The 24,893-nt window shown below is 41.2% G+C and overlaps 1 protein-coding gene across 1 annotated transcript in view; it reads right to left on the bottom strand.

Moving 5' to 3' along the window:
• Nucleotides 1-17,089: 17,089 nt before the first annotated feature.
• SLC38A4 (solute carrier family 38 member 4) overlaps nt 17,090-24,893 on the bottom strand; it is a 41,547-nt gene continuing 33,743 nt past the window's right edge. The window contains exons 13-15 of the mRNA XM_066589879.1: nt 21,797-21,941; nt 19,136-19,233; nt 17,090-17,716 (exon numbers count right to left, since the gene is read on the bottom strand). Of these exons, the coding sequence (XP_066445976.1) occupies nt 17,612-17,716; nt 19,136-19,233; nt 21,797-21,941 (348 nt within the window). The 3' untranslated portion in view covers nt 17,090-17,611. The remainder of the gene's footprint in view (nt 17,717-19,135; nt 19,234-21,796; nt 21,942-24,893) is intronic.

Genomic DNA, 24,893 nt, shown 5'->3' with positions numbered 1-24,893 from the left:
TTTATGAAATTTTTAAACGGGCTTCCATACATGATCACATTGACATAGCCACATTTATACATTTTTCACAGAGTTTTTTTTGCCATTAAAGTGAATATTGAAAGAAACACCTTGGATGAGTTTACTGTTCACAGAAAATTGCAGATGGCACTGGCTACCACAGTAGAAAGAACAGCTTATGTAACTCCATGGCCCCTGTGTCATGGCACATTGGCTGCGTCAATATCACGGCATCACGGCCACGGGTCCAGGATAGTATTGTGATGTCAGCCCAGAGCATGTGAGATTGGCGCTAATGCATACACCATGTTATTGAGCGTTGGACACCGATGAGTCTACATCAATCCGATGATATGTGGACTGATTGGTTGTCAAGGAGGTGTTGTCTCCAGCAGGCCAATCAACCACTGTTATAATATATATATATTCAGGCCCATCATCTCAAAGGATGTCCATTATTCCTCTGTGTTAGTGGAGTTCTAATTCGATCCATGTCCCCCAGATCTCAACCTTCAGTCAGATAGGTTCCTGGTGTTCATACTTAATATAGTGGTGTTACATTTGCTTCCTATACTGTTGTGACTATTACTATTAACATCTGTATATTGTCATTCCCTCATCTAGGGACAGTTTAGGAAGTCCACAGGTTCTGTTTGTGGGGCCACACTTGTCAGGGCGATTGCCCCTCTTAAGTCAGAGTTTTCTAGTCTTATTATAATAGGGTACAATTTCCCCTTTCCACTTTGTTTAGTTTCATTATTGGTTGTTTTCTATTTATAGTGTGAATATCCGTCCTTTTTTGACAACTCTTACGTCTGATCTGTACAAGGTGTTTTTGACATCCAGCATCCTGTATATCCTACATATAAAATATGAAAAAGCCCTAATGGAATGATTTTTTTTCTCAACTTTTGCATTGAGGAAGTTGAAGGAGTTCTCAGGCATTATAATATTGGCATCCCAGATCTAATCAGCACAATGAAAGAGCTACCTTTATTGTTTACATGCATCTAAGATAAACAATTCCCTGATTCCCAATTAAATAACTTGTCTTCATTAGAAATGGCTAACATTTCTGCACTACTGTATTTGTTTGACCAATATTATATAATTGGTCAAACACTCACAGTAATGCAGGAGCTTTTTCCCCTTCTAGTCCCTATGTTCTATGAACCAGGTCTGAAACCTTCAGTATCTCCATTGTAGCTCTCCCTGCCTGCCTACGACCTGCTGGGGATTGGTGTTTGTGACTATTCCTAGAGGCTTACTTGGACCTTCAGTGTGGAGACCTGTCATCCAGATGGGTTCCCGACACCAGGTGACTGCATTTCTATTTACTGTAATATTTGTTCTTATTGATTCCTTCTTGGAGTGTGGATACAATCATCCAAGATATTTTTTTTGGATTTTGCCATGCTGCTGGACTTTCTTCTCTTTGATATTTGTGCTGGACTCTGCTCTACCCATAGGTAGAGAGAGGATTTTTGGAGGAGTGAGCTTACCTATGTTTGCTTCATTGTTTACATATATACTATAGTAACATAATAATAGTAATAATAATAATAATCTTTATTAGTATAGCGCCAACTTATTCCATAACATAGTATGTAAGGCTGAAAAAAGACACACATCCACACAGTTCAGCCTTTTACCCCCTTCTCCTTCCAATGTTGATCCAGAGGAAGGCAAAAAAACCCCAATGAGGCAGAAGCCAATTTTCCATATTTAAGGGAAAAAAATCCTTCCACTGAGTGTCCTGTCCTGCAGTACTATGTACAGCTGCTCATAGAGGCAAACCAATGTGCCCATGCAAATTGCTAATGTGGTACTGGCAGCATCGCCACAACCCCTTCACGGTGTTGGTCATGGAGGTCTTTGAAGTTGGACACACTGATCAATGTTATAATGCAAGGCAACCAATTTAATGAATGATATTTACATGGCACATATTTACCCACACCAGAGAATATGTATTGGACCTTATCATACATAAGCATCAGTTGATACAAACAAATTCTAAAACTCAGAAAAGATTAAGAGCATGATAGTTCGAAATGACTTTGCTAAATCACAAAATATAGAATTTATAGACTTCCATGTATAATTTTTTTTAGCCCTATCATCATTATTATCCTACAAGGATGACATCAATGAAGATCTATATAAAAACATATATTTTTTGCTTACTAAGAGATAGCATTACTATGACATTGTTATTAGTATAACTGTTATATGTGTCATATTCTGCAGTTCCTCTATTTATCTATCCATCTGTGTATATATGTATTCTGTATACATGTGTGTGTATACATATTTATCTAGATCTATGTAACTATATAAACAAATAATAATATGAGGCAGGTTAGACCAATTGAGTTTTATTAATAAAATGACACTTTCCATGTTGTAGCCTGGCAAAACCTTTATTTATGTTAATAACTCTCAAACTGTTATGGGAACATGAAAATGTGTGACGCTGAAGTTTCTGTTTCTCACACTGATAACTAGAGCTTGGTTCAAAAATGTACAGCATTCAGTTTTTTATAGTGAAGTACTGATAGTACATTTGCCAGGTACATTTTGTTCTTTACATTGACTTTTTCATAAATGGTAAAATTATTATAGAATGAACATAAAATATACATTGCAGGTTAATAATGAAAATGTGTAAAAGCTATTTTTTTCTGATTATGTCTATAGCCTGATTAAGCCAATATAGAATTAACATCTTTACAGACATATGGCTTCAGCAGCCTGGGCAGCATATGACACTGCAGCAGTTATTAGACAATCTGCTTGTGTATTTGTGTTCTTCTGCCCTTCACTTTTCCATTTGGGTTTAGGTAATAAAGATTGAATATGAATAAATTAAAGGGGTAGTAAGAGATTAGAAAAAATGTATTTTATTTTCTCCCCAGAACAGCATTGCTCTTGTCCATGACCTGTATCTTAAATTCTGTTGAAGGGGCTGAGCAGCGATAATAGATACAGTCCATAGAAAAGAGTAGCACTGCTACTATAATTAAAACAACAGACTTTTTTTCAGAAGCCCTCCTAATTTACTTGTTATACAAATTAAAATGTCACATTTACCATAAGGTGGGCCATGGAAAAGTAGCCCGCCTCCAGTCCAGACACCACACGTTTTGGAGGAGGTTTTAGCTGCTTTCACCATGTCTGATGATGTTATGTTGCCCTGTGTGCAGTTTTCTAACTTTGTTTTACCCTGCTATTTAGTTCTTCTGTGCATGTCGCATCAGAAAGATGGTGTTCTTCTTGCCACAGCAAACAGTTATTGTTGAAGGCTATGTGTAAAGCGGATCAACTACAAGAAGCCTTCACCTACAAATACCCAGGTACATTATCAGCTGCTAAATATTGTATTCAGAGCCTTGTTCAGAAATGGCAGCAAATTGGGTATGTTGCAAACATGTATAAAACCGAGGTCTCCATCAGTCTGAACATCTGAAGTTGTCCTTCAGTTGTCATTCAATGATAGATTGCAAAGCCCTTGAAGCCATCCATATGGCACGTTATTGTATCACAAATGACGTGTTGGCAAGAGCTGAAATCTCTGAATCTGAAACCATACCAAATAATGTGTACAGGTACTGAAAGAGCTCAACAAACCTGCACAGAGAAATTACTGTAAATGGTTGCTGACTATCATTGCTGGAGGACTTTTGGACCCATTACATGGTTTCATTTATCAAGTCACCAGAATTCACAAAATATGAGATACTGGTCTACTGAAAATGCTCTCCTGATGCAAGAAATACCACTGCTCAACCAGTGTCAGGAACAGAAATAGTGGGCCCAATTTTCTTTGAATCAACTGTGAATATAACATTTCATTTGGACATGTTTGAACACAAGAAAGAATGTACTGCTTTTCCAACAAGATGGGGCAACATGTCACACCTGCAACTCACTGGAACAGATTCATAGACTGTTTACAGAAGAATGAGCTGTGAGCACATTCCTCGGACTTGTCCATGTGCAGTTTTTATCTGTATGGAAATTTAAAGCAGAGAGTGTATGCCAGTAATCTACATACTCTGAATGAGCTCAAGGAAAATATCATGCATGCTATCTGCCAAATCACTATTGAAGAGCTGCAGGCAGTATCAGGCAACATGTTGCGATGTGCCACAAATGCATCGAAGTGAAAGGGGACCACTTCCAGCTTATGTTGCAATTTGGATTAATCAATAAAGCTTTGTGAAAAACAATCCAGTTGCTCATTCATCCTAGCAAAGTATTGTTAGAGGTGGACTACTTTTCCATGGTCCACCCTGTATAATAAAAAAATTGACTTTTTCAGAACAACATTAATTTAATTTTAATTTAAAGTAAAACATTTACTTTATTTCATTCAAAGATGTTTTTGTTTGAACTTTCTGGTTGTTGATATCCTATCGTTAAGGATTTGTGATGTTCATAGCCATCCAATTAAGGTGATATGACTTACACATTTTACATTCTCATTTCACCAAATTCATGTAATTGCAGCACTGTAATGATTGTGATTATATCATTAAGTACAATTGTGCTTACAGGTAACTGTCTAGTTTAGGCTATATTCACACGCATTTTATTGCAGCAATTCTGCCGAAATAAAACGATGGCCAAAAATGACGACCGTCTGATGAATTGGATTCCAATGCATCAGTTCAGATGGTCGATTGTCCAGTGCATAAAATGGCCCGGCTGGAAAATATAGGTCTGGACCTATCTTTTGGCCAGAATACGCCAGCCCATAGACTTCTTTGAGAGCTGCCGGTAAAGGGAGGTGGGAGGAAGTTTAGCAGAATCTCTGCTAAACTCCCTCCCTCTTCAGTCCCCCTCTCTGCCCCTTGCTGGCTGTTGGCAATAGGAGGGGGCGGGACGGACCAGGAGGTGAGCACACTAGTTTCCTTTCCGTTTCACCCCCTCCCATTGCAGGCAGCTGGCAAGGGTCAGAGAGGGGGTGAGAGTTTAGAACACTAGGTCCCACCTAGTCTTGCCCCATCCCTTTGCTGACAGACGCCAAGGGGTGGAGAGGGGGAGGGAAGGGGGGGGCAGTTTAGCAAAGCTAAGATCTCTACTCCCTCCGACGGTATCCTGGGCTGCGCTGTATATACGCCATAGGCCTGGTCGTCTGATTGGGCATTAAAACCGGAGATGCAGCCATGACTTGGTCACGGCTGCCTCTCATTAACACAAATTTCAGCCGCGCTGTGGCCTGTGACGTGGCCGGCCGTGGATCATAGCTGGAAAATAGACCCCGTTGTTTTCAACGGCTCTATTCACATGAGCGTATTTTCTCTCGCAGTGATGCTGCCAGATGGAGACATCGCAGTATGTCCTATTATTGTGTGAGTCTTGCATGAAAATAGTACATGCAAATTTGCTGTGTCCCGCACATCACACAGAACATGGATGCGTTGTCCACGTTCTATGAGAGGCAAGTTGAGCCCGAGAATCTCAGGCTCGACAGCCTTATGTATTTAAAATATCTCTGCTTATGTAATTCTGTAAATTTTAATTTAAGCACAGTCATAATGTCAGGAATCTGACTTAATGTGTCATCACTGAGATAGGAATGTATCAGCACTAATGGACTTACTATTTGCATCAAGTTTTTTATGTAAAAAACCATGTTTTGCTGGCATTTTCATTTTCTGTGTGGCCATCTATATAATAAATAAATTGTGAAATATTGCAGCCTTCACACTGCCCATTGAGTCTCCCAATTGGCTGTTGCTTCCAGTCACTTTCCAGCTGTGGTGTGTACACCGGCAGCAGGGTAGGCAGGATAATAAGTCTTCAAACAGCAATATTACAATGAAATGTACTGTAACTAGAGATGAGCGAGCATACTCAATAAGGCAAACTACTCGAGCGAGTAGTGCCTTACTCGAGTACCTGCCCGCTCGTCTCTAAAGATTCGGGTGCCGGCAGGGGGCGTGGAGCAGCGGGGGGAGAGCGGGGAGGAACAGAGGGGAGATCTCTCTCTCCCTCTCTCCCCCCCGCACCCCCCTGCTCACCGTCGCAACTCACCTGTCACCCGCGCCGGCAGCCGAATCTTTAGAGACTACTCGCTCGAGTAGTTTGCCTTATCGAGTATGCTTGCCCATCTCTAACTGTAACACAAAAGGGTAGGTTCACAGATGGCAATATTGCTGCAGACATTTCTGCGACTGTCAGCTTCTGTCCCTACATCCCACGTCCTGCACAATGACTACCTTCACAGAACATGGCCACAGCATTCTCCCATGTTGACTAGTTTTATGATTTTGTTTTAATTAGTCCAGGTATTTGCTGTAAATATCTGCAGCTGTTGTGATACATTTCCTCTACAGTAATAAACAATAAAATATTGATCATCATGATTATATTTTCCATTCACTGAGATTACTTGCAATGGATTTGAATAGATGTAAGAGGATTTCCTCCTTTTCTCACATGAAATAGATACCCTCCACTGAAAGACAGACTTGCAATGGAACTGATAGCTCTGACACAGTTGGCATAATGACTAAAGGATCTTATTTTAGATCTTGCATAAAAGTGACTACATCAGCTGTGGTTTGATTAAAAAAGCTTAGTGTAATCTGGTGCATAAACAGATGCAAGTAAAAGTCAGGGAACCCTTTGGAATTACCTGATTTCTGCGTTGATTACTAATAAAATGTGGTCTGATTGAACCCTTGAGTTTAATAACTACTTAGAAGTAATTACCTTCCTAGATTCGCAGAACTTTGAGGAGGAATGTTTAACCATGCCCCCTGCAAATGTGTTTCAGTTCATCAATATTTCTGAGATGTCTTGTCTGCACAGGCTTTTTCAGATCATATCAAAGTATCTCCTTAAGGTTAAGGTCAGAATTCTGGCTTGGCTAGTCAAAAACACAAATCTTCTTTTTCAACCATTATTTAGTTGTGCGGTCATTGTTTTGTTGAATCTGCACTTCTAAAAAAGAATAGACAGCAAGTGCTGATTCACCTGTCAGCTCTGTGGTGAGCGCTGCCAGGGTGCTTACCATAGGCTCCTAAGGGAGCTGTGGAAACAGGTTGCCCGCACCACGTACATGTGAACAAGCTGCTCCGTGGAGCTAGGGGCAGCTCAGTCACACGCATAATCCCTGCATGTCAGCAGCATGGTTTACACGTTGCTTAGCAGCGTGTAAACCACGCTCGTCTGACAGGAGCCCTAAAAGTACATATATGTGTACAAGGCAACACAAAATATTTTAACCTATGTGTTTCTGACTGTCCTTAAGCTTAATCAAACACTTAGAGGCACATTTATGAAAGGTTTTACGCCAGTTTCTGGTGTAAAGAAAAGTCACAAACGTTTACACAAACATGTATTTGCACAAAAACATGCAACTTTTCTCGTTTCTGTGACAGCCCTGTCACTTCTTTAAAAGTAGATGGGGCTTTCAGAGGAGCTGTGTCCACTCCAGGCTCACAGATTTATGCATAATTTACAACAGAAACTGGCGTAAATTATACCAGAAATGTATGCCAGGTCAGAACTGGCATACATTTCTGTCTAGGCGTACGGAGCTGTCGGGGATGCACTGAATACATGAAGGCTAGAGATCAGCGAGTATACTCGCTAAGGCACTACTCGCTCGAGTAATGTGCCTTAGCCGAGTATCTCCCCGCTCGTCCATAAAGATTCGGGGGCCGCCGCAGCTGACAGGTGAGTTGAGGCGGGGAGCGGGGCAGAGCGGGCGGGAGAGAGGGAGAGAGAGATCTCCCCTCCGTTCCTCCCTGCTCTCCCCCGCAGCTCCCCGCCTCGCGGAGGCACCCGAATCTTTCGGGATGAGCGGGGAGATCATCGGCTAAGGCACATTACTCGAGCGAGTAGTGCCTTAGCGAGTAAACTCGCTCTTCCCTAATGAAGGCCTGTGTCTCTTCATGTATTCAGTACACTGTGCACCCAGGGAAATTGTACTTAGACCAGTGCAGAAAATAGTGGGCTTAGAAAAATTTCCCTCTTAAAGTTCATCAGCTGACCTTACTACTCAGCCAACATTATGAAGGGAGGAGTTACCTATTGGCTAGTCTCTGTAAGGTTGCTGCTCTTCTTCTGACGCCCTCATGTGGTTCCGGGCAGCTGCTAGCATCCCTCTGCTCTCCTTGTCTGCTTTCATCCAGCACTGAGAGGGCTAACCAGTACTGAGTGGGTTAAGCAGCTCTCTGCTCACCTGAAGGGTTAATTATGCATTACTCCCCTATTGCTGAGCTTATGCACTTCCTTGTCACCTCTGAATTGGTGTTTCTTAGTTCCTGACACTCAGCTTTCTTTGGTCACTCTGCTCTGTCTTAGTTCTGTGTTTGCAGTCTGAGTCCTGTCTGATCTGTGTCTTGTCTGCCTCTCTGTGTTGGGTCTGTTTCAAGACATTCCTAATTTTGCATTTGTTGATATGTACTTTATTGCAAGTCTGGTTGTGTGACACTATCCAGCTCAGCATTAAAGGGGTTGTCCCGCGGCAGCAAGTGGGTCTATACACTTCTGTATGGCCATAATAATGCACTTTGTAATATACATTGTGCATTAATTATGAGCCATACAGAAGTTATAAAAAGTTTTTTACTTACCTGCTCCGTTGCTAGCGTCCTCGTTCCCATGGAGCCGACTAATTTTCGCCCTCCGATGGCCAAATTAGCCGCGCTTGCGCAGTCCGGGTCTTCTGCAGTCTTCTATGGAGCCGCTCGTGCAGAATGCAGGCTCCGTGTAGCTCCGCCCCGTCACGTGCCGATTCCAGCCAATCAGGAGGCTGGAATCGGCAATGGACCGCACAGAAGAGCTGCGGTCCACGGAGACAGAGGATCCCGGCGGCCATCTTCAGCGGTAAGTATTGAAGTCACCGGAGCGCGGGGATTAAGGTAAGCGCTCCGGTAAGCTTTCTTTACCTCCCTGCATCGGGGTTGTCTCGCGCCGACCGGGGGGGGGGGGGTTGAAAAAAAAAAAAAAACCCGTTTCGGCGCGGGACAACCCCTTTAAGTCCTAGGGGTAATCTGAGTAATGGGAGACACATTTATTAACCAGGAAAAGTGGCTGGTAAAGGTAAAGTCAAATTCTGTCATTTAGTGTCCAGCTGACATCATTGCAGGATCGCCTTTTGAACTGGAAGGGTCATATTGACTTGATAGACAGTTGTAAAAGGAGGACAAATGTATTCATTTATGAAAAGTTTAATTTTGGAAATTACATGATAAATCTCTTAGCATTTCCTTCAAGGTCAGTGTAGAAGACATTTTCAAAGCAAACAAAAGAAAAAAATAAAAAACAATTACTTTTCTTTCCAAATAAGACCAAACCTTACTCTCATTGAATAAATTCAGATGAAGCCTAGATATGAATTAATCTGCTAAAACATACTTTTTTTTCCTATTTACAAAATTTCATTAGAAAGGATTTGGACATCTGCTGCAAGGGCTTAGCCCTGGTTAATTTCAGAGATACTTGTGTGGTATTTAATGTAACGTGACTGATCATTTCAACCTTTTTTGCTGGGTTTATCTTTTTATACAAATGTTTTTAAACTTTTTTTTATTTTAATAGAAAAACAAAAATTTCTCGATGGAAAGACCTTTTACCCTCACACAAATCGGAATACCCGCGACAATTCTGCAATGAATCAGCACTGGCCAAATCAACACTATTTAGAGTTGAAATTCTGTAGCAGAAATCTGCAGCATAAATAGACATAATGCGGATTTAGAATCTGCAGCGATTTTAAAAAATGCTGCGGATTTGTCATGGAAAATTTCCACAGTATGTGAAGGAGATTTCTCCCTCTAGCTGTTACCGCTCTGAAGGCTGTCACGCGTTGGGCAGTAGAATGTCATCTATTCATAGATAGGAGCTCATGTTTTATTCAATGACAACATGTATAACAGTGGGCCAATAAGTAATAAGGGTTACATTTTTGGATGGTGGTATGTCGAGTGTTATATAAGGGTTACATGTCATTCCACAGCATTGGTGTTCACTGCAAAAAGGATCTTAAATGCAAATGTGTGTATTGCACTACAATTTACAGCTGGCGCTGTGCATTTGTGTCTGTAACATGGAGTGGCTGGATAGTGTTATCTTCAGCATGGGGGACTGGGGTTCAAATCCTGGCTGAAACTTGCCTTACTGGTGTTGCATGTGTATATTTATTTGGTCTAAATGATATGCCATCCCTGAATTCCTCACTAAAATCCACATTGCTAACTACGGAATTGCCAGCAGGATTCTGCTATATTCAAATCCATACTTTAGCATAGCAGATTTTGGGGCTGAATACTCTGCAGGAGGGCATATACTGCAACGTTGTTGTAGAATACTCCGTCCCACATGAAAGGTCCCTTAGTTGCTGACTTTCTCTGCTACACTTTAACTACCTTAATTAGTTTTATTTAGCACCTTGGGATACTAACTCTATTGGATCTATGTATTCGCTTTATGGCTGGATGCACACGGGCGGATTTGCATTGCAGAATCTGGAGCTGGCATCCGCTTCCGGGTTCCGTAGCAAATACCATCCATAGCATGCTATGGAAAAGTGATTCTTCCTGCACACAAGCAGAAACCAATTGCAGTTTCCGCTCGCAGAGGAAAAATCGCATCATGCCCCATTTCTGAGTGTAATCCGCACGTATGGCTTCTATTGAAGTCAAATGAAGCCGCTCGACCCGCGGTCATTCTGCAATTGTAATTGTGGGAAGGTTACGGATTCTGCATCATCGCTAGGCATAAAAAAAAAAAAATGTACTGCGCATGTCTGACCCGTCCCCGAAATGTGCAGACCATCTGCAGTAAAGATGAAGAGATAGAAAGACAGGTGCACGCGGATGCCACTGCAGCCAGGGCCAAATTCTGCTGCGAGATCCCGCATGTGGAATTCGGCTCTGCAGTGTGCAAGTGGCCTATATGATGTTTTTCCATATCAATATGGTTAATATTCAACTATGGATGCATTATTCTACATGTATGATGCACCTTTAGTCCATTCACCCATTGATAGCCTGGTAACAACTCCAATTGCATTTTATTAGCATATTCAATTTTCCATCTGTTCAGGATCTGCTCTCCGCAGTAAAAATAACATCCCTCATAGAATAGGAAGTTGTGAGTAATTTAGTAACCAAAATAGATTGCTGTTCATCCATCAAAACATTATGAATCAGGAAATAAATGGAAATGCCCACTGCCTCCCCTTCCATGGAAATCCACAAGATACTTATGACCTCAACTTCTTCTCATTAGGGAATTGGCAAAAATTGGTGTTATTTCCTGAGAAATATTACAGATAAATACAAAAACACATCTTTTTTCCAAAAATGTTTTTATTCATACTATAAAAATCCCATAAACTATAGTATTATACAAACTAATATAGCAAAACATCAAAATTCCGATTTGAAAAATCCATCCAAATCAACCTAGAGCATGATCCCTGAAATTTGTTTTTGAAGATATCAACACAATGACCCTGATCTATCAAGGCAGGTGCTTCCTATGTCTGTCTTTATATAAACTCCGCTGGAGTAAGAAGTGAAACATGTTTTTTACAGCAGTCCGTATGTAATAAACCAAATCTACATAGATTTGTGCCATAATTCATGTCAGTTTCTGGTGCAAATTATAATAAACATGTTGGGCTGCAGGAGGCCATGCCCCCTCTAGCTAAGTCATGCCCACTTTTTGGAAAAGTGGCTTTAATAATGAAAATGTGTCTTTTTTGCGCAAAAAAAGTGCATTCCGAAACGTGCAAATATTTTACTCCAAAAAACTGATGCAAGTGTGTTGATAAGTCAGGGCCAATGTCTCCCAATATATTAATGTGTTGAAAAAAATCTAGAGTTCAAGTTACTTATACCTAGTAAAAGCAAAGGCAAAGTGAAAGATACATTATACAATATTGTTAGAGTTAAGAAATACGGTATATACAAAGAATACCAATAACAGAGTATAAACCATGACTTTTCAGGGACTACAGTACAAAGACATTGGCTTGGCGTTATATTTGAGAAGATGTTTGAAAGCATTATATGAGGTATTTTCTGATAGCAAATAGTATAAAACAGTCAATTTTAGAGATGAACAGGATCATTTTAGAGATATTAATGTAGCATAAAAAAAAATTCAAATTGGGGTTTCCAAAGTGTTTTGAAAGACTAATAATAATCAGTGGGAACAAATGAAATATGCCAAGCTGGCCATGGGATACATTTTATGAGCAATGGGAGGAAACTCCTCCTTTTTCTCTGAAAATTTCAGTGAATTGAGTGAGAAGAAGAAAGTGCCCATCCCCCCCTCCCCAGGGAAAAGTGATGAGTTTGGCAGAATCAATTTACTGTACAGTCAAAGCAAACTGTAGAATTAAAAACCACTTCTACACTGAGCTTTAACATGAGTAAAAGAAGTCATTGTTGGATGGCACCAAGCATTCTTAAAGGGAACCGGTCACCAGGTATGAGGACCATAAACTATATGGTAGGTTCCCTGGAGTGCAGGGAGGTATTTCGCATACTTACTGGGCTCCCCGATTCACTCCGAAAGTCATCACAGATCCATTCATTGCTATAGGCATGCGCGCGCACAGTGTGCATCCAGCAGTCCAGCTGCACAGTCCGCCCTGACCTTCGCTGGATCAGTTTATGGTGACAGAATCCCTTTAAAGGCTGCTATATATGCATGTTGCTCCAATGCATCTAAAACAGGCTACCTATGCAAAATAATCTAGACAAAAAAGATTCTACAGTTTTTTGTCCATAGCTCCTAGGGAGATCTACCTGTTAAAAACAAACCTTGTGTGTAGTCTCATAGTAAGCTGAGAGGAGAGGCAGATTAAAGGCAACGACACATGACTGCTGGATTAGAGTGCACACAGGGTTTGTTTTTAGGAGACATAGGCTGTCCGCAGACGGCTGGGTCAGATCCCGCTGCGAAAATTCTCGCAGTGGGATACGGACCCGTGCCCCTGCAGAGACCTGCAGCTCACCCGCTCCCGGAGTCTCCTCTTCTCTGTGATGTGTCGGCTGCCACCCAGCCAGCGCATGCACAGAGCGGAGCCAGCGGGTATCTACTGATATTTCTGTGCATGCCTCTGCGAGACCCACACAGAAATAGAACATGCCGCGATTTGTTTTCCGCGTGTGTCTTCACGCGGACAAATCGCAGCCGTCTGCATAGGATTGCGTGCCTGCATGCAATCCTATGCAGGCAGGCAGGGGCGGAAATTCTGCGGGAAATCCTGCTGTGGAATTTCCACCCATGTGCAGGGGACCTTAGGAGATGTTTAACGCTATTTTGTATAGGTAACATTCTTAGGGCTTTTTCAGATTTAGTCTCATTATGCGGGCATGATAATCACGGACGCATAGCGAGATGAAACAAAACCATTGATTGCAATGGCTACGCTTTTATTAGCGGTATTCTCGCCTGTTAATAGTATGGGCGAGAAAAGACAGGGCAGGACCTATCTCCCCGCAGGTTTTTTCAAACTGACAAGCTATGATGTGGAGTTTGAAGGGCCTGAAAAAAACCAAAAACCCCTGTTCATGCACAACTACGCTTTGTAGTGGCGAGCTTAGTTGCGCATATGCCCATGTGTCTTTGCTCTTAGGCAGCAATTACGCAGGCAAGCGTGATATCAGTCTGATAAACTCTGACCAATATCATACTCTTGAACCCAAGCTTTTCCCTTCAAGAGTGATGCATTTTGCAAGAAAAACGCATTAAATCACGGGGTACATGCAAATTTCACGCATGTTTATTACGTGTATGAAATTCGCATGTTGTTTTATTTTTTTTTAAATTGCATCGCACTCACATGCAACTTGCACATAGCAAATAAAAAGCAACGTTTTCTGTGAAATCGCAAAAAAATAGGATAAGCTTTTACTTTTTCCATCTCGCACCATCAGTATGAGCGAAAAAAACACTCGTGTAAACTAACCCATTGGGAGTAATGGGTTAATACAACCTGCGAGTTCTGTGCATCTTGCAAATGCACAGAAGTCGTGTGATTTTCTCGCCCGTATAAATAAGCCCTTATACTTGGAGCATTAATTTAAACTGACGCCACAATAATCTAAAACAGGTTTACTTAGCATATTCACATAGATTACAGTGGTTATATATAGCTTCCAAACTTTTTGAGATGAGATGGTGGATTTAGTTTACTATGGGATCCCTTAAAACTCCATTCTACCATGCTGAAAGAAATGTATATCATTTAACCCTTTGCAATCCAATTTTGGATTCAGGGTTTCCTAGGGGGCTTTCTCTTTCTGCCATTATACAATGGCGCCATATGCTGGCTAGAGCCAGTACTGCGATGTGTGACATGCTGGAGAGGCCCCCGACAACAGAGTGGCCAGTAATCTACAGTAAGAATACCCTGCCGGACGTCTTCCACCATCGGAGCTGTACAGTTTTCAATCGGAATGTCTTTGGACGTCAGACAGTGGATTGGAAAGGGTTAAATGGCAGTGAAATGTAGGTAAAGAGCTGCAGTGCATGATGTTCCCGAGCCCAATATGATACAGCTATATGAAGCAGATAGGGCCAGTGCTTGCTAGAAGTCATATTTTTCATATCAACACATGCAGGACTATTGAACTAAAATGAAGCTGCATTTTACGGGCATGCTCAAAATGCAATGAATCACAAAATGCAATAGATCTGTTGTTTTTTTTATATCATAAGAGGTTCCTAGTCTGCTGTGAAATGTAACAGAAGCAAATCCTCTAAAAAACATAGCTTTAAGGATATTAGCATGCTAATTAGAATAAAAGAGTCTAGAAGAATACATGTACATTTTCCATCAATGTCATCTAACAGAATTCTCCTTTATCAAATATTGTACTACTTTGCTGTAAGTATAATAATCAGTACAAAAACTACAAAACTACTTTTGGCTGATTTTAAAATCCATGTACTTGCCATATTGTGCGAACAGTGTCCATTAAACAATAGGATTTCTAGCTACCGGAAATATTGCTTATATATATTTACAATGAAGAAGGAGCATGAATCAAACTGAGTGTCCAGTCATTGTAAATCACCTCCTAATCACCACATCCTAAGTGCTTTCAATACTCCTCATTCAGTCATACTGGAAGACATGGCCATACAGTGAATGGACATTGTTCAGAGAAAAGTCATTACAAACTAAACACCCAGCACCAAATATCATAGGACTATTCAATAAACCAACCGAACAGGAATTCTGCTTGGGAAGCTTAGCATGGAACAGTAGTAAATGAACTACCATGTATTATATTATATACAACAGGCCATGTGTTAAAGTTATCAATTTAGGTACCTAAGAAAATGAGTGAATGTAGCTGCTTTTAGAGCATTGTCTAAAGTGTCAAATGCTATTTCAAGAGAACATTATACATGTTGGCTAATATAAAATATGTATAGTTAAATCAAGAGAACTTTTTGTACAGTATTGGTGTTGAATTTGTCACTGGGATAGACCCCTCTAACACATGCATGCCATAAGATTCTATACATATATACTGATTGCTCTCTCATATATACAACTGCAATCCATTAAAGAGTTTGTCCCACTTTGAGCTGTTTTGCTGCAGTAAATAGATAGCTCTGTATATTGTGCAGTGGCCCGGGTTGGTGCATTAGGCTCAGTCCTACTCAAGTAATTGGGAGTTAGCCTGCAGTTCCAACCTGAGCCACTGCGGAATATACGGAGCTGTCTAGTTCCTGCCACAAAACTGTTAGATGTGGGACAACCCCTTTATAAGCACACCTGGTGAAGAGCTCAGGCCACTCTCCCCTATAGCACTGAAGCCTTAGATAAAGGATGTTAACTTTTTGAGATTTAAGAGACAGAGCATGCTGCTTCTGGAACCCAGACTGACTCTATGGGGGTCCAAATAGTGGATGGAATTGCATACACTATTTTTGGCTTTGATGTAACATTTTTTCCCCTTAAACGTATGTATTTTGCGCTGACAAGTATTTTTGCAATAGGGTTGAAAAAAAAATTTTGCACTGCTTTTGTTCTGCAGCTTCTACATATCACTGAAATATAGACACTGCAGACTAAGGGTAATTTTGGACATGATGATGTTTGGGCCCTTAAGTCATCCCAAAGATTATCGCTCCTGTACTTTCACACATGTACGATAATCATTCAGCAAATGGAAGCAGGGCAGGCCAGAGATTCCTTCTGGCCACTCACTTCATAGTATGATCAACAATTCCTGTTTACACGGGCCAATCGTTATTTGATTTTTATGCCCGACTGTCCAGAGGGACCCGTTTATAATGAAATCTGGTTGCCTTCAGCACAGCTAGGGGGCGTTTATGAGGTTAATATGTTACACTCAATAATAAAACTGTGTGAAGTATGGGAGTGTTCCCACAGTATTTTTTACTATGCTGTGGAACCCCATCAGGGGATTGTGTCACAGGTACCGAAAACAGCACTGTGACAGAACCCCCAAATGGAAGCGAACAGAACCATTCACTGTCATTAGTGAAATGAATACCACTTTTGTGTCCAATTGACAGGTTTTCCTTTTTTTAAAATATTTGGAGTAAGGAATAACATAGTCAACTATGTTATATCATACTCCAAATATAACTTAAACTAGTCGAACCATTGTAAACCGCACATTAAAGTAGCGTCTGTTTCATTACTATAAGTAAACGTTTCACTTCCTTTTCGTTCAAGGGTTCCATCACAGTTCTTTTTTCAGCAGTCCTAATGGAATACCTTGATGTAATCCCACAGTGAAATAAAAACTGCAGTGAGAACACTCCCTAATCCCACCTACTGGTAATTGCAAGCAGTTAAATTTTAGTAATTTAACTCTACATCTATGCAGGTTATTTGAATCTCCCTCCCCCCAAAAAGAAAAAAGGTTTCTGGCTCCTATAAAGATATATTATAAAATTAATGGCATTGCACGGTGGGCATTTACCTTACATTTTCCACATCATCTTTTAATTGCATCAGGATGTGTTCCCTATTAGTGACTCATGAACAATGGTGCTATGGTCATTTTTGTTTAAACTATACCAATCATACTTACGGAGTATTTTATGTTATGTATGTCTGAAGAATCTAACAAAAAAAAACATAGAAATCAGTGTCACTGTTTCTCAAGAAGTTTCTCTGGAAAATTCAGATAAGACAGAGGAAAGGAGTGCCTCTTGTGGAAAGGGGGCCTGCCAAAGCTTGATACTGCTTCTTTACTAAATGTATAGTATAAAAAGAAAACCTTTACATATACCAGATTACAGCTCTAAAAAAGTCCCAAAGTTGATAAGTAAAGATCCATAACACTTCGAAATTTCCCCAAATCAGTCTCTTCTAAAAAAAAAACCCAGTAATAATACAGTCATGGTGCAGTCCATCTTTACCAGTGTCCTCCAGTATTAACAGCAACTATAAGATTTTAAGGTTTCTAATAATACACTTAAATGTGTAACTGCATAAATAATAAACGCTAGTATAAAAAGAATTTTCTATTCCACATTTTGGTACCAGCAACAGTCTTTGGATTCATCTAGCATCGTAACTTCCAGTCATCCACACTGGCTTCCAGAAAAAGGATATATATATATATAGAGAGAGCAAGGGTTAATGCTGCTTGGAGGAGGAGAGTGGGTTGTGGATCCAGTCGGATATAATAAGTGACATGCTTCCGATCATGAATAAGAAACCGACCAGAAGAAAAACAAGAGCCTGTGGGATGAAATACACACGTTACAATGAATTTATAATCATTTCATCATCAAGCTGCTTCTCTGTCTTTCCCTCTATGTATATATGCTTGCCCTATCTGTGGAATATAGTGGCATTATATTGATAAGGTATAATAATATATAGTCACTGTTTTACCATAATATTTTGATTTTGAGTCTATAGACGGAATAAATATTGATTTATTATTGAAGCACAGCGCCCTCTATTGTTGTAAATTCACATTGACACAATCTATCTTTTCCACTGTTCGGAGTGATGACTAATTCCTGAAAGGTTGTCTGTACATTCTTTGGGTGCATGGCACAATATTAACAAGTTTGGACACTGTTAATTGGTTGAGAAAAGTATGATAATAATATGAATCAGAAGTCATATTACTTGATAGAACATGTGCTCATTAAAGGGATTGTATCAAAGGATAGTGGATAACTTTATGATTAGTGGGGTCCGACACTGGTACCTCCACTGATGCCAAGAACTAGGGTCCCAGTGATCCAACATACACGCCGCTATTCCATTTATTAAAATGAAAGCACCGGAAATTGCTGAGTATAATCACTCAACAATGTCAAGTGAAGACCAGTGGGGCCCCCATTCTCAGTATTGGTGGGGGTCCCAGCAGTCAAATAGTGCTGTTTGTCTGAAACACTCAAAGGCATAGCTATATGGGGTGCAGAGGTAGTAGTCGTATCTGCCTCAGTGCCTGAAGAGGACCTGAAGGCTTATCCCACACAAACGAAGATGCCAGTGTTGATAATGCCACATGGTAGAATGAGTTACAAATTTTGTACTGGGGCCCAGGAGCTATAAGTTACGCCTCTGGACACACTTGTCAGTATTGCTAACAAATATCCAAAAATATGCTGTGAATTTACCATATTTTTACATTTTTTCAGAGTTTTTTTTCCAATTTTTAAAAAGATTTAACGTAGAAATACTATTGATGATCTATCCTCAGGATAGGTTATCAATAGTTGATCGGTTGGAGTCCCAAGCGGCCGACCCCGACCGATCAGCTGTGTAGGTGCATGCTGTCAGCGCCACAATAATAGAGGTCAGAGCAGAAACCTCCGTACCAACCTCCCATGTAGTGGCCAGCACTTGTAACTGCAGGCACGGCTCTCATTGATTCTGCTCTGACCTCTGTGTTATTGCGGCGCTGACAGCATGCACCCGCACAGCTGATTGGTCGGGGTCCCAAGCAACGGACCCCGGCCGATCAACTATTGATGACCTATCCCAAGGATAGGTCATCAATAGTATTTCCATGGAAAACCTCTTTAAGGCACAGTACTCCCTCTACTAGTCACAAACTTGTGCTACAACCTGCAGCCTATGCAAATGGATAATAACATTGCTTTAATCCTAAAGAATGGTAGATTAATTAATTAGTCTTACTCCAATTTTTTGAGGTGAACGGAAAGGTTCTTTCTTCACTATTCGCAAATAAAATGCTGCAGGAAGAATGAAGATCAACATGGTTGCCGCTGACGCACCTATCAGAGAGATGAAATAGTTCTTTATTAAATATGGTGAGAATCATCTTTTAAAATATATCTTATAACTGGTTAATAGCTATAAATAATTGGCGTTTAATTAGTATAAAGAGTTGTTCAGTAACTCAATAAAATGGCTGTCATCCGTGCATTCTGTGGAAACCCTCCCTAGAACAGGAGAATGCATCTCTAGACTGGATGGGGCATGGTTGGTGATGGAGCCTAATCTACACTGTTCCTTCTTGTAAGGCTTACCATACAGCCTAAGGCCTTAGTCAGACGTGAGTTTTTTCGCACGATTTGCGGATTGCATGACGGATGCGCATCCGCAAATCGCGTGACCGGTGCCCGAAAATCGCCCGAAAATCTGCTCCTAGCCGCGTTTCATTAGAAACGGGCCGGAGCTGTCCAGCGCATTGCATTCAATGGAGCCGGCAATACAGCCCGCTCCATTGAAAGCAATGCGCTGCGGGCGAGCCAATCAGGGGGCAGGTCTGACTCACACCCCCTTCACACCCACTGCAGGCCGGCCGCACGGAACTCCGGCTGCCGGGAGCAGGTGAGTATTTATATATTTTTTATTTTAACACATTTCTGGATGAATTGCAGGGAAGGGCTTATATATTTAAGCCCTTCCTGACAATTCATCCCGCGCACGCCGGCAGCCCATTGCTTTCAATGGAGTCGGCTGTATTGCCGGCTCCATTGAATTCAATGGGCAAACATCGTTCTTCTCTGCCACAGCTGTTACAGCTGTGGCAGAGAAGAATGATTTGTCTTCTATATGTTCTCAATGGGGTCGGCGCTGCTGCCGCCGGCCCCATTGAGCGCATATAGAGAAGAGAACAGGAATCGCAGATAGGTGCGATCTGCGATTTCTGTTCTATAATTTATCGGACGAGCGCATAAAAAGCGCTCATGTGTCCGATACCATTGCAAAGCAATGGTTTTATAAAATCGCCGGACGCATGCGCAAATCGCGGCAAAAAACGCCCGTCTGACTAAGGCCTAAGTGGGATGAACAGCAGTTATATGCTACTGTACAGGCAAATAGTTGCAGATGTATTCAGTGCCAAACAAGTGAGTGTTAACTACTGTGTTTAGTAACTTACTCATATAGACTTTCCTGAAATTGCGCCAGTGTGATTTTCGCTGAAGCCACGCGCCATCCACTCAGCCGGCCTTTTGAACGATGGTCAGTCCATAAGTTGGCAGCCTTTGGAGGGACATGTGACCCACACATCATCGTATATTCTCACAGTGCACTCATTCCTGGCATCCAGTATCTGGGCATGCACAGATGTCAGGCGCACTGTGCTCAATGAAGGAGGCATTCTGTCATGTGTATCACATGCCCATCCATATACGGCTATCTTATGCACCGGAGTGTTGTCCAGAGGAGACAGAAGGCTGGCCAGGCGTAGGTGGTCCGGCTTCAGTGATAATAACATCAGGCATATTTTCAATAAAATCTGTATAAGTTACCAAACACAGTAGTTTACACTCATTTGTAAAAACTCCCATAAAAGTGATCAACCCTTTTAAGCTATTTCTTTTCTTAGGCTAGATATAAACTGTTTTTCATGGTTAATACTTTATTTATTTATTTTATCACAATATTCATTTATTTTAGCACTGGTTTTCTGATTAATACTTATTTTTAAAGACCCCCTAAAAGTAGTCGATCACCTTTGGGCCCCCTGCACACGGCAGAGCCGGATTCCATATGCGGAAACCAGCCCTGACCGCGGCTGGTGACCCTGCGTACCTGTCAGTCGTCTTATTTTTCTGTACTGCAGACGGCTCGCTGTAGGATATGCGCAGTACAGATTTTCCTGCGCTATTGCTAGGCGATGAAGCGGGTGCATGCAACCTTTCCGCAATGCTAATTGCAGTAGGGCTGCGGGTCGGATGGCTTCCATTGACTTCAATAGAAGCCGTCCACACAAAATCCAGAGAAAAATGGAGCATGCCGCGATTTTTCCTCTGTGAGCAGAGCAATTGATATCTGTTCGCGTGCAGGAAGAATCACTTTTCCAAAGTATGCTATGGACGGTATTTGCTGCGGAACCCGGGGGCGGACACCCGCCTCTGATTCCACAAATGCAAACCTGCCCGTGTGCAAGCGGCCTTAAAAGCTCCTAGGCCATAGGCCAAAGGCAGTGCAGAAGAGATCATACAGCACACATTTGTTATGTCTCTTTTTTGGAATCACGGGTAGTGGATGTAAATAAATATGCCAAAGCTAATCTTGTAGCTTTATTCTTAAATTAACCTTTAATTCCCTTCAAAAAGCAGTATGCTGCAATGTATAATGAAGTCAATAATATAGATTGAAACTTTTTAGAAAGTGAAAACTTTTTATTTAAAAATAATTAGTTTTTTCATGAGCAGCAACTAAAAATCCCATCCTTACATCCCAATGCACTTGTTTCTGTATCACATGAAATTTCTGCAAATATTCTACATGTAAAAATACTTTAAATGCTCAAATTGCTTGAACTGTATGTAGCAACATGTAATTGTATAAAACATATAAAACATGAGACTTGTGATAACCAACCTATGAATCCGAAGATATCCTTAATGGTGGGCACAAATATAACCATGGTGTTGTTTAAAGCCAGCAGAATGAATGCTATTAGAAAATGCCGTAGTAGACTAAATGCTCTTCCAGGAAATAATAGTGTAGTGATGGAGGAACGAATCTGGAAAGACAAAAGGAATTTGTTGTGCGGAGATCTCATGTGCGGAACATTACTGATCTCGAAGAAATCGTATATCAATCTTTTACAACATAGTCACATTTTAGCAGATATTTTCTATGGAAGCCAATATTCCACATGATGACAAATGTATATGCCATTGCTCAGCAGCCAGGGGGTCCAGAAATGACATTATTATAGTAGTCACCATGCTTCAAGGATAGGGAGCTGCTGCCCACGATGAAGTGAGAGAACACAAGTTGCTATGAAATTCTGCTAATGAGCTTTTCAAGCAAGGACTTTGTTATACTAAGGTGGGGTTCACACAGGTTGGATTTCCCATGACATTTCTGTGTGGACCCTCCGCCCGCACGGAAATTCCACTACATTTACAGTAGCAGCAAACTGGATGAGATTTTGAAAATCTCTTTCCACAAGCTGCGGAAATAACCCACACAAAACCCGTGCGTAAATTGACACGCGTTGCGGAATTCAATTTCAAAGCATGTCAATTTTATTGCCATTTCTGCTGCGGTATTCACCTCTTCTCAAGGAGGGGATGAATTCCGCATAGGAATTCGCCATAAAACCCGCTTCAAAACCTGAGGGTTTAGAGGCAGGTTTTCCGCGGCTGATCTGCATTAGATGCCAGCTGCAGACATTCCTCTGCAAGTCAGCCCCGTGTGGACCCAGGTTAAGGCCGATGACCTAGGAACGTATTCTAGCCTCATTTATGTACCCATAATACAGAAGAGTGTCCCGGGCTGAAGATGGGTCTCCCGACCTGAACTCTGAGCATTCTAGAGTTCTATAGAGAGGTCTATGGAAAATGGCTTAAAAAAACGCCATACTTAGAACATGACGTGTTTGGAAAAAAAGGCATGAGCCCAAAAACATGCTGCAAAAGTGAATGAAAACACCACTGAAAAACACTGTGTTTGTATTGCATTTCATAACTTCCTACTGACTTACTGCTAACATCTGGCCGCAAAAACAATGGGAATATGCTAAGTGTGAAATCACCCTTCCTGCTTAAAATTACGCCTGCAAAACGTGACAAAACCAAGCCATTGATTTCAGCGGCTTTGTTTTCACTAGCATGATTCTTGTGCCATATTATTATGCAAGTGAAAAAACAGGCATTGCCCTATCTTTCTAACATGTAGTTTCTTTACTTGCGATAAAAAGATAGGGCTGGCCCTGCCTTTTTTTCTGTACACAATAGTGCAAAGTTTAAACTGTAGGAAAGAAAAAAGACTTTGATCTGGGTCATGCGCAAATGTGCTCGGTAGTGGCGAGCGTATTTGTGCATGCGCCTGTCTGTAGAAGCCCTTAAAATGTCATCTCAGCAGTACATAAATATAGATGAAATAATACACACATCCATATATAATTCCATGAGATATTATATATATATATATATATATATATATATATATATATATATATATATAATATACACCTTCCAATGGAATTAGTTAAAGAGTAGAGATGAGCGAGCGTACTCGGAAAAGCACTACTCGCTCGAGTAATTTGCTTTATCCGAGTATCGCTGTGCTCGTCCCTGAAGATTCGGGTACCGGCACGGAGCGGGGAGCTGCAGGGGAGAGCGGGGAGGAACGGAGGGGAGATCTTTCTCTCCCTCTCTCCCGCCCGCTCTCCCCTGCTCCCTGCTGCGACTCACCTGTCAGCCGCAGCGGCACCCGAATCTTCAGGGACGAGCACAGCGATACTCGGATAAAGCACATTACTCGAGCGAGTAGTGCTTTTCCGAGTACGCTCTCTCATCTCTATTAAAGAGCCTCTTCTATGTAGTCCTCTGGGTAACACATTATTAACATACACTCCAAGTATTTCCCAGGCACACACAACATTCTTCTCCTCAGTCACACAACCATTGGAGGGGATGATCAAAGTAAGATATGTGGTGTTTACCACAGCAGATGAGAAAGAAGTAGGTGAAAGCTCACGAGTAGTTTGCCATAAATTAAATGACTATGAACAACATGTTATGGGTGTGGAGAGAAAGATGTAGTTACCTGCAAGATCTAATTAGTTTACATTGGATTATTAGATGAAACTGCTGGATGTGCAGTCTGCTATGTATTCATGGAATTGACGGAACTTGTTTTGCAATGTACAGTATGTCCTAACATTAATTAAATGGGCATGTGCCAGACATGATGACTGTACAAACAAATATAATACAATGTGCTGTAAATATGAAGCTTGTATGAGAAAATGATTGTTATCATAATCCTCTTCCTTCACACGCATGTTTTTTTGGTTGCACATTTTTATTCCCAAAAATGCATGCAGAAAAGCTGGAATTTTTCAAACGGCTGCAATCATTTTCTGTTACATATTTTTGCAATTTCATTTACATGTTATTAATAACAAGCATTCTTTATGTCCTAGAGAAGAGCCCATGTAAAAACACCAGAAAGGCAATACGAAACCTAGTCTACTCCAATTGCAAAAAATGTTATTGACCCCAAAAACACAAGTAAAAAAAATGCTACAAGGAGAAAACCACAGTGTTTGTATTAGACATGCTTCTTAATACATTTGTCACATCTCTTGCTGTCCATGCGCCAGACAGTCAAATCAACGCTAGCTATTAGCTGGCACCGATTTGCACTATGAGGGCTCAGTCACACGGGCATTTTTCGCGCGATTTGCGGTGCGCATAATGGATGCGCTCCAAAAAAATCGCGTGACCGAGGCCGGCGTCACGGCTGAAAAAACTCTGCTAGCAGTGTTTATCAGCCCGAAGGGCTCGGTCACACGGGTGCTATCCGCTATCCTCTGCCATAGCTGTGGCAGAGGAGAACGATGTTCGCCCATTGAATTCAATGGAACTTGCAATACAGCCGGCTCCATTGAAAGCAATGGGCTGCCAGCAAGCGCTGTATTAATTTTCGGGGAAGGGCTTCAAATATAAGCCCTTCCCTG

This window comes from Eleutherodactylus coqui, chromosome 2 (assembly GCF_035609145.1).
Source record: "Eleutherodactylus coqui strain aEleCoq1 chromosome 2, aEleCoq1.hap1, whole genome shotgun sequence".
In the NCBI taxonomy this organism is placed as follows: domain Eukaryota; kingdom Metazoa; phylum Chordata; class Amphibia; order Anura; family Eleutherodactylidae; genus Eleutherodactylus; species Eleutherodactylus coqui.
Note: the sequence above shows the minus strand (reverse complement) of the source record. Positions and strands in the feature narration are given on the sequence as shown.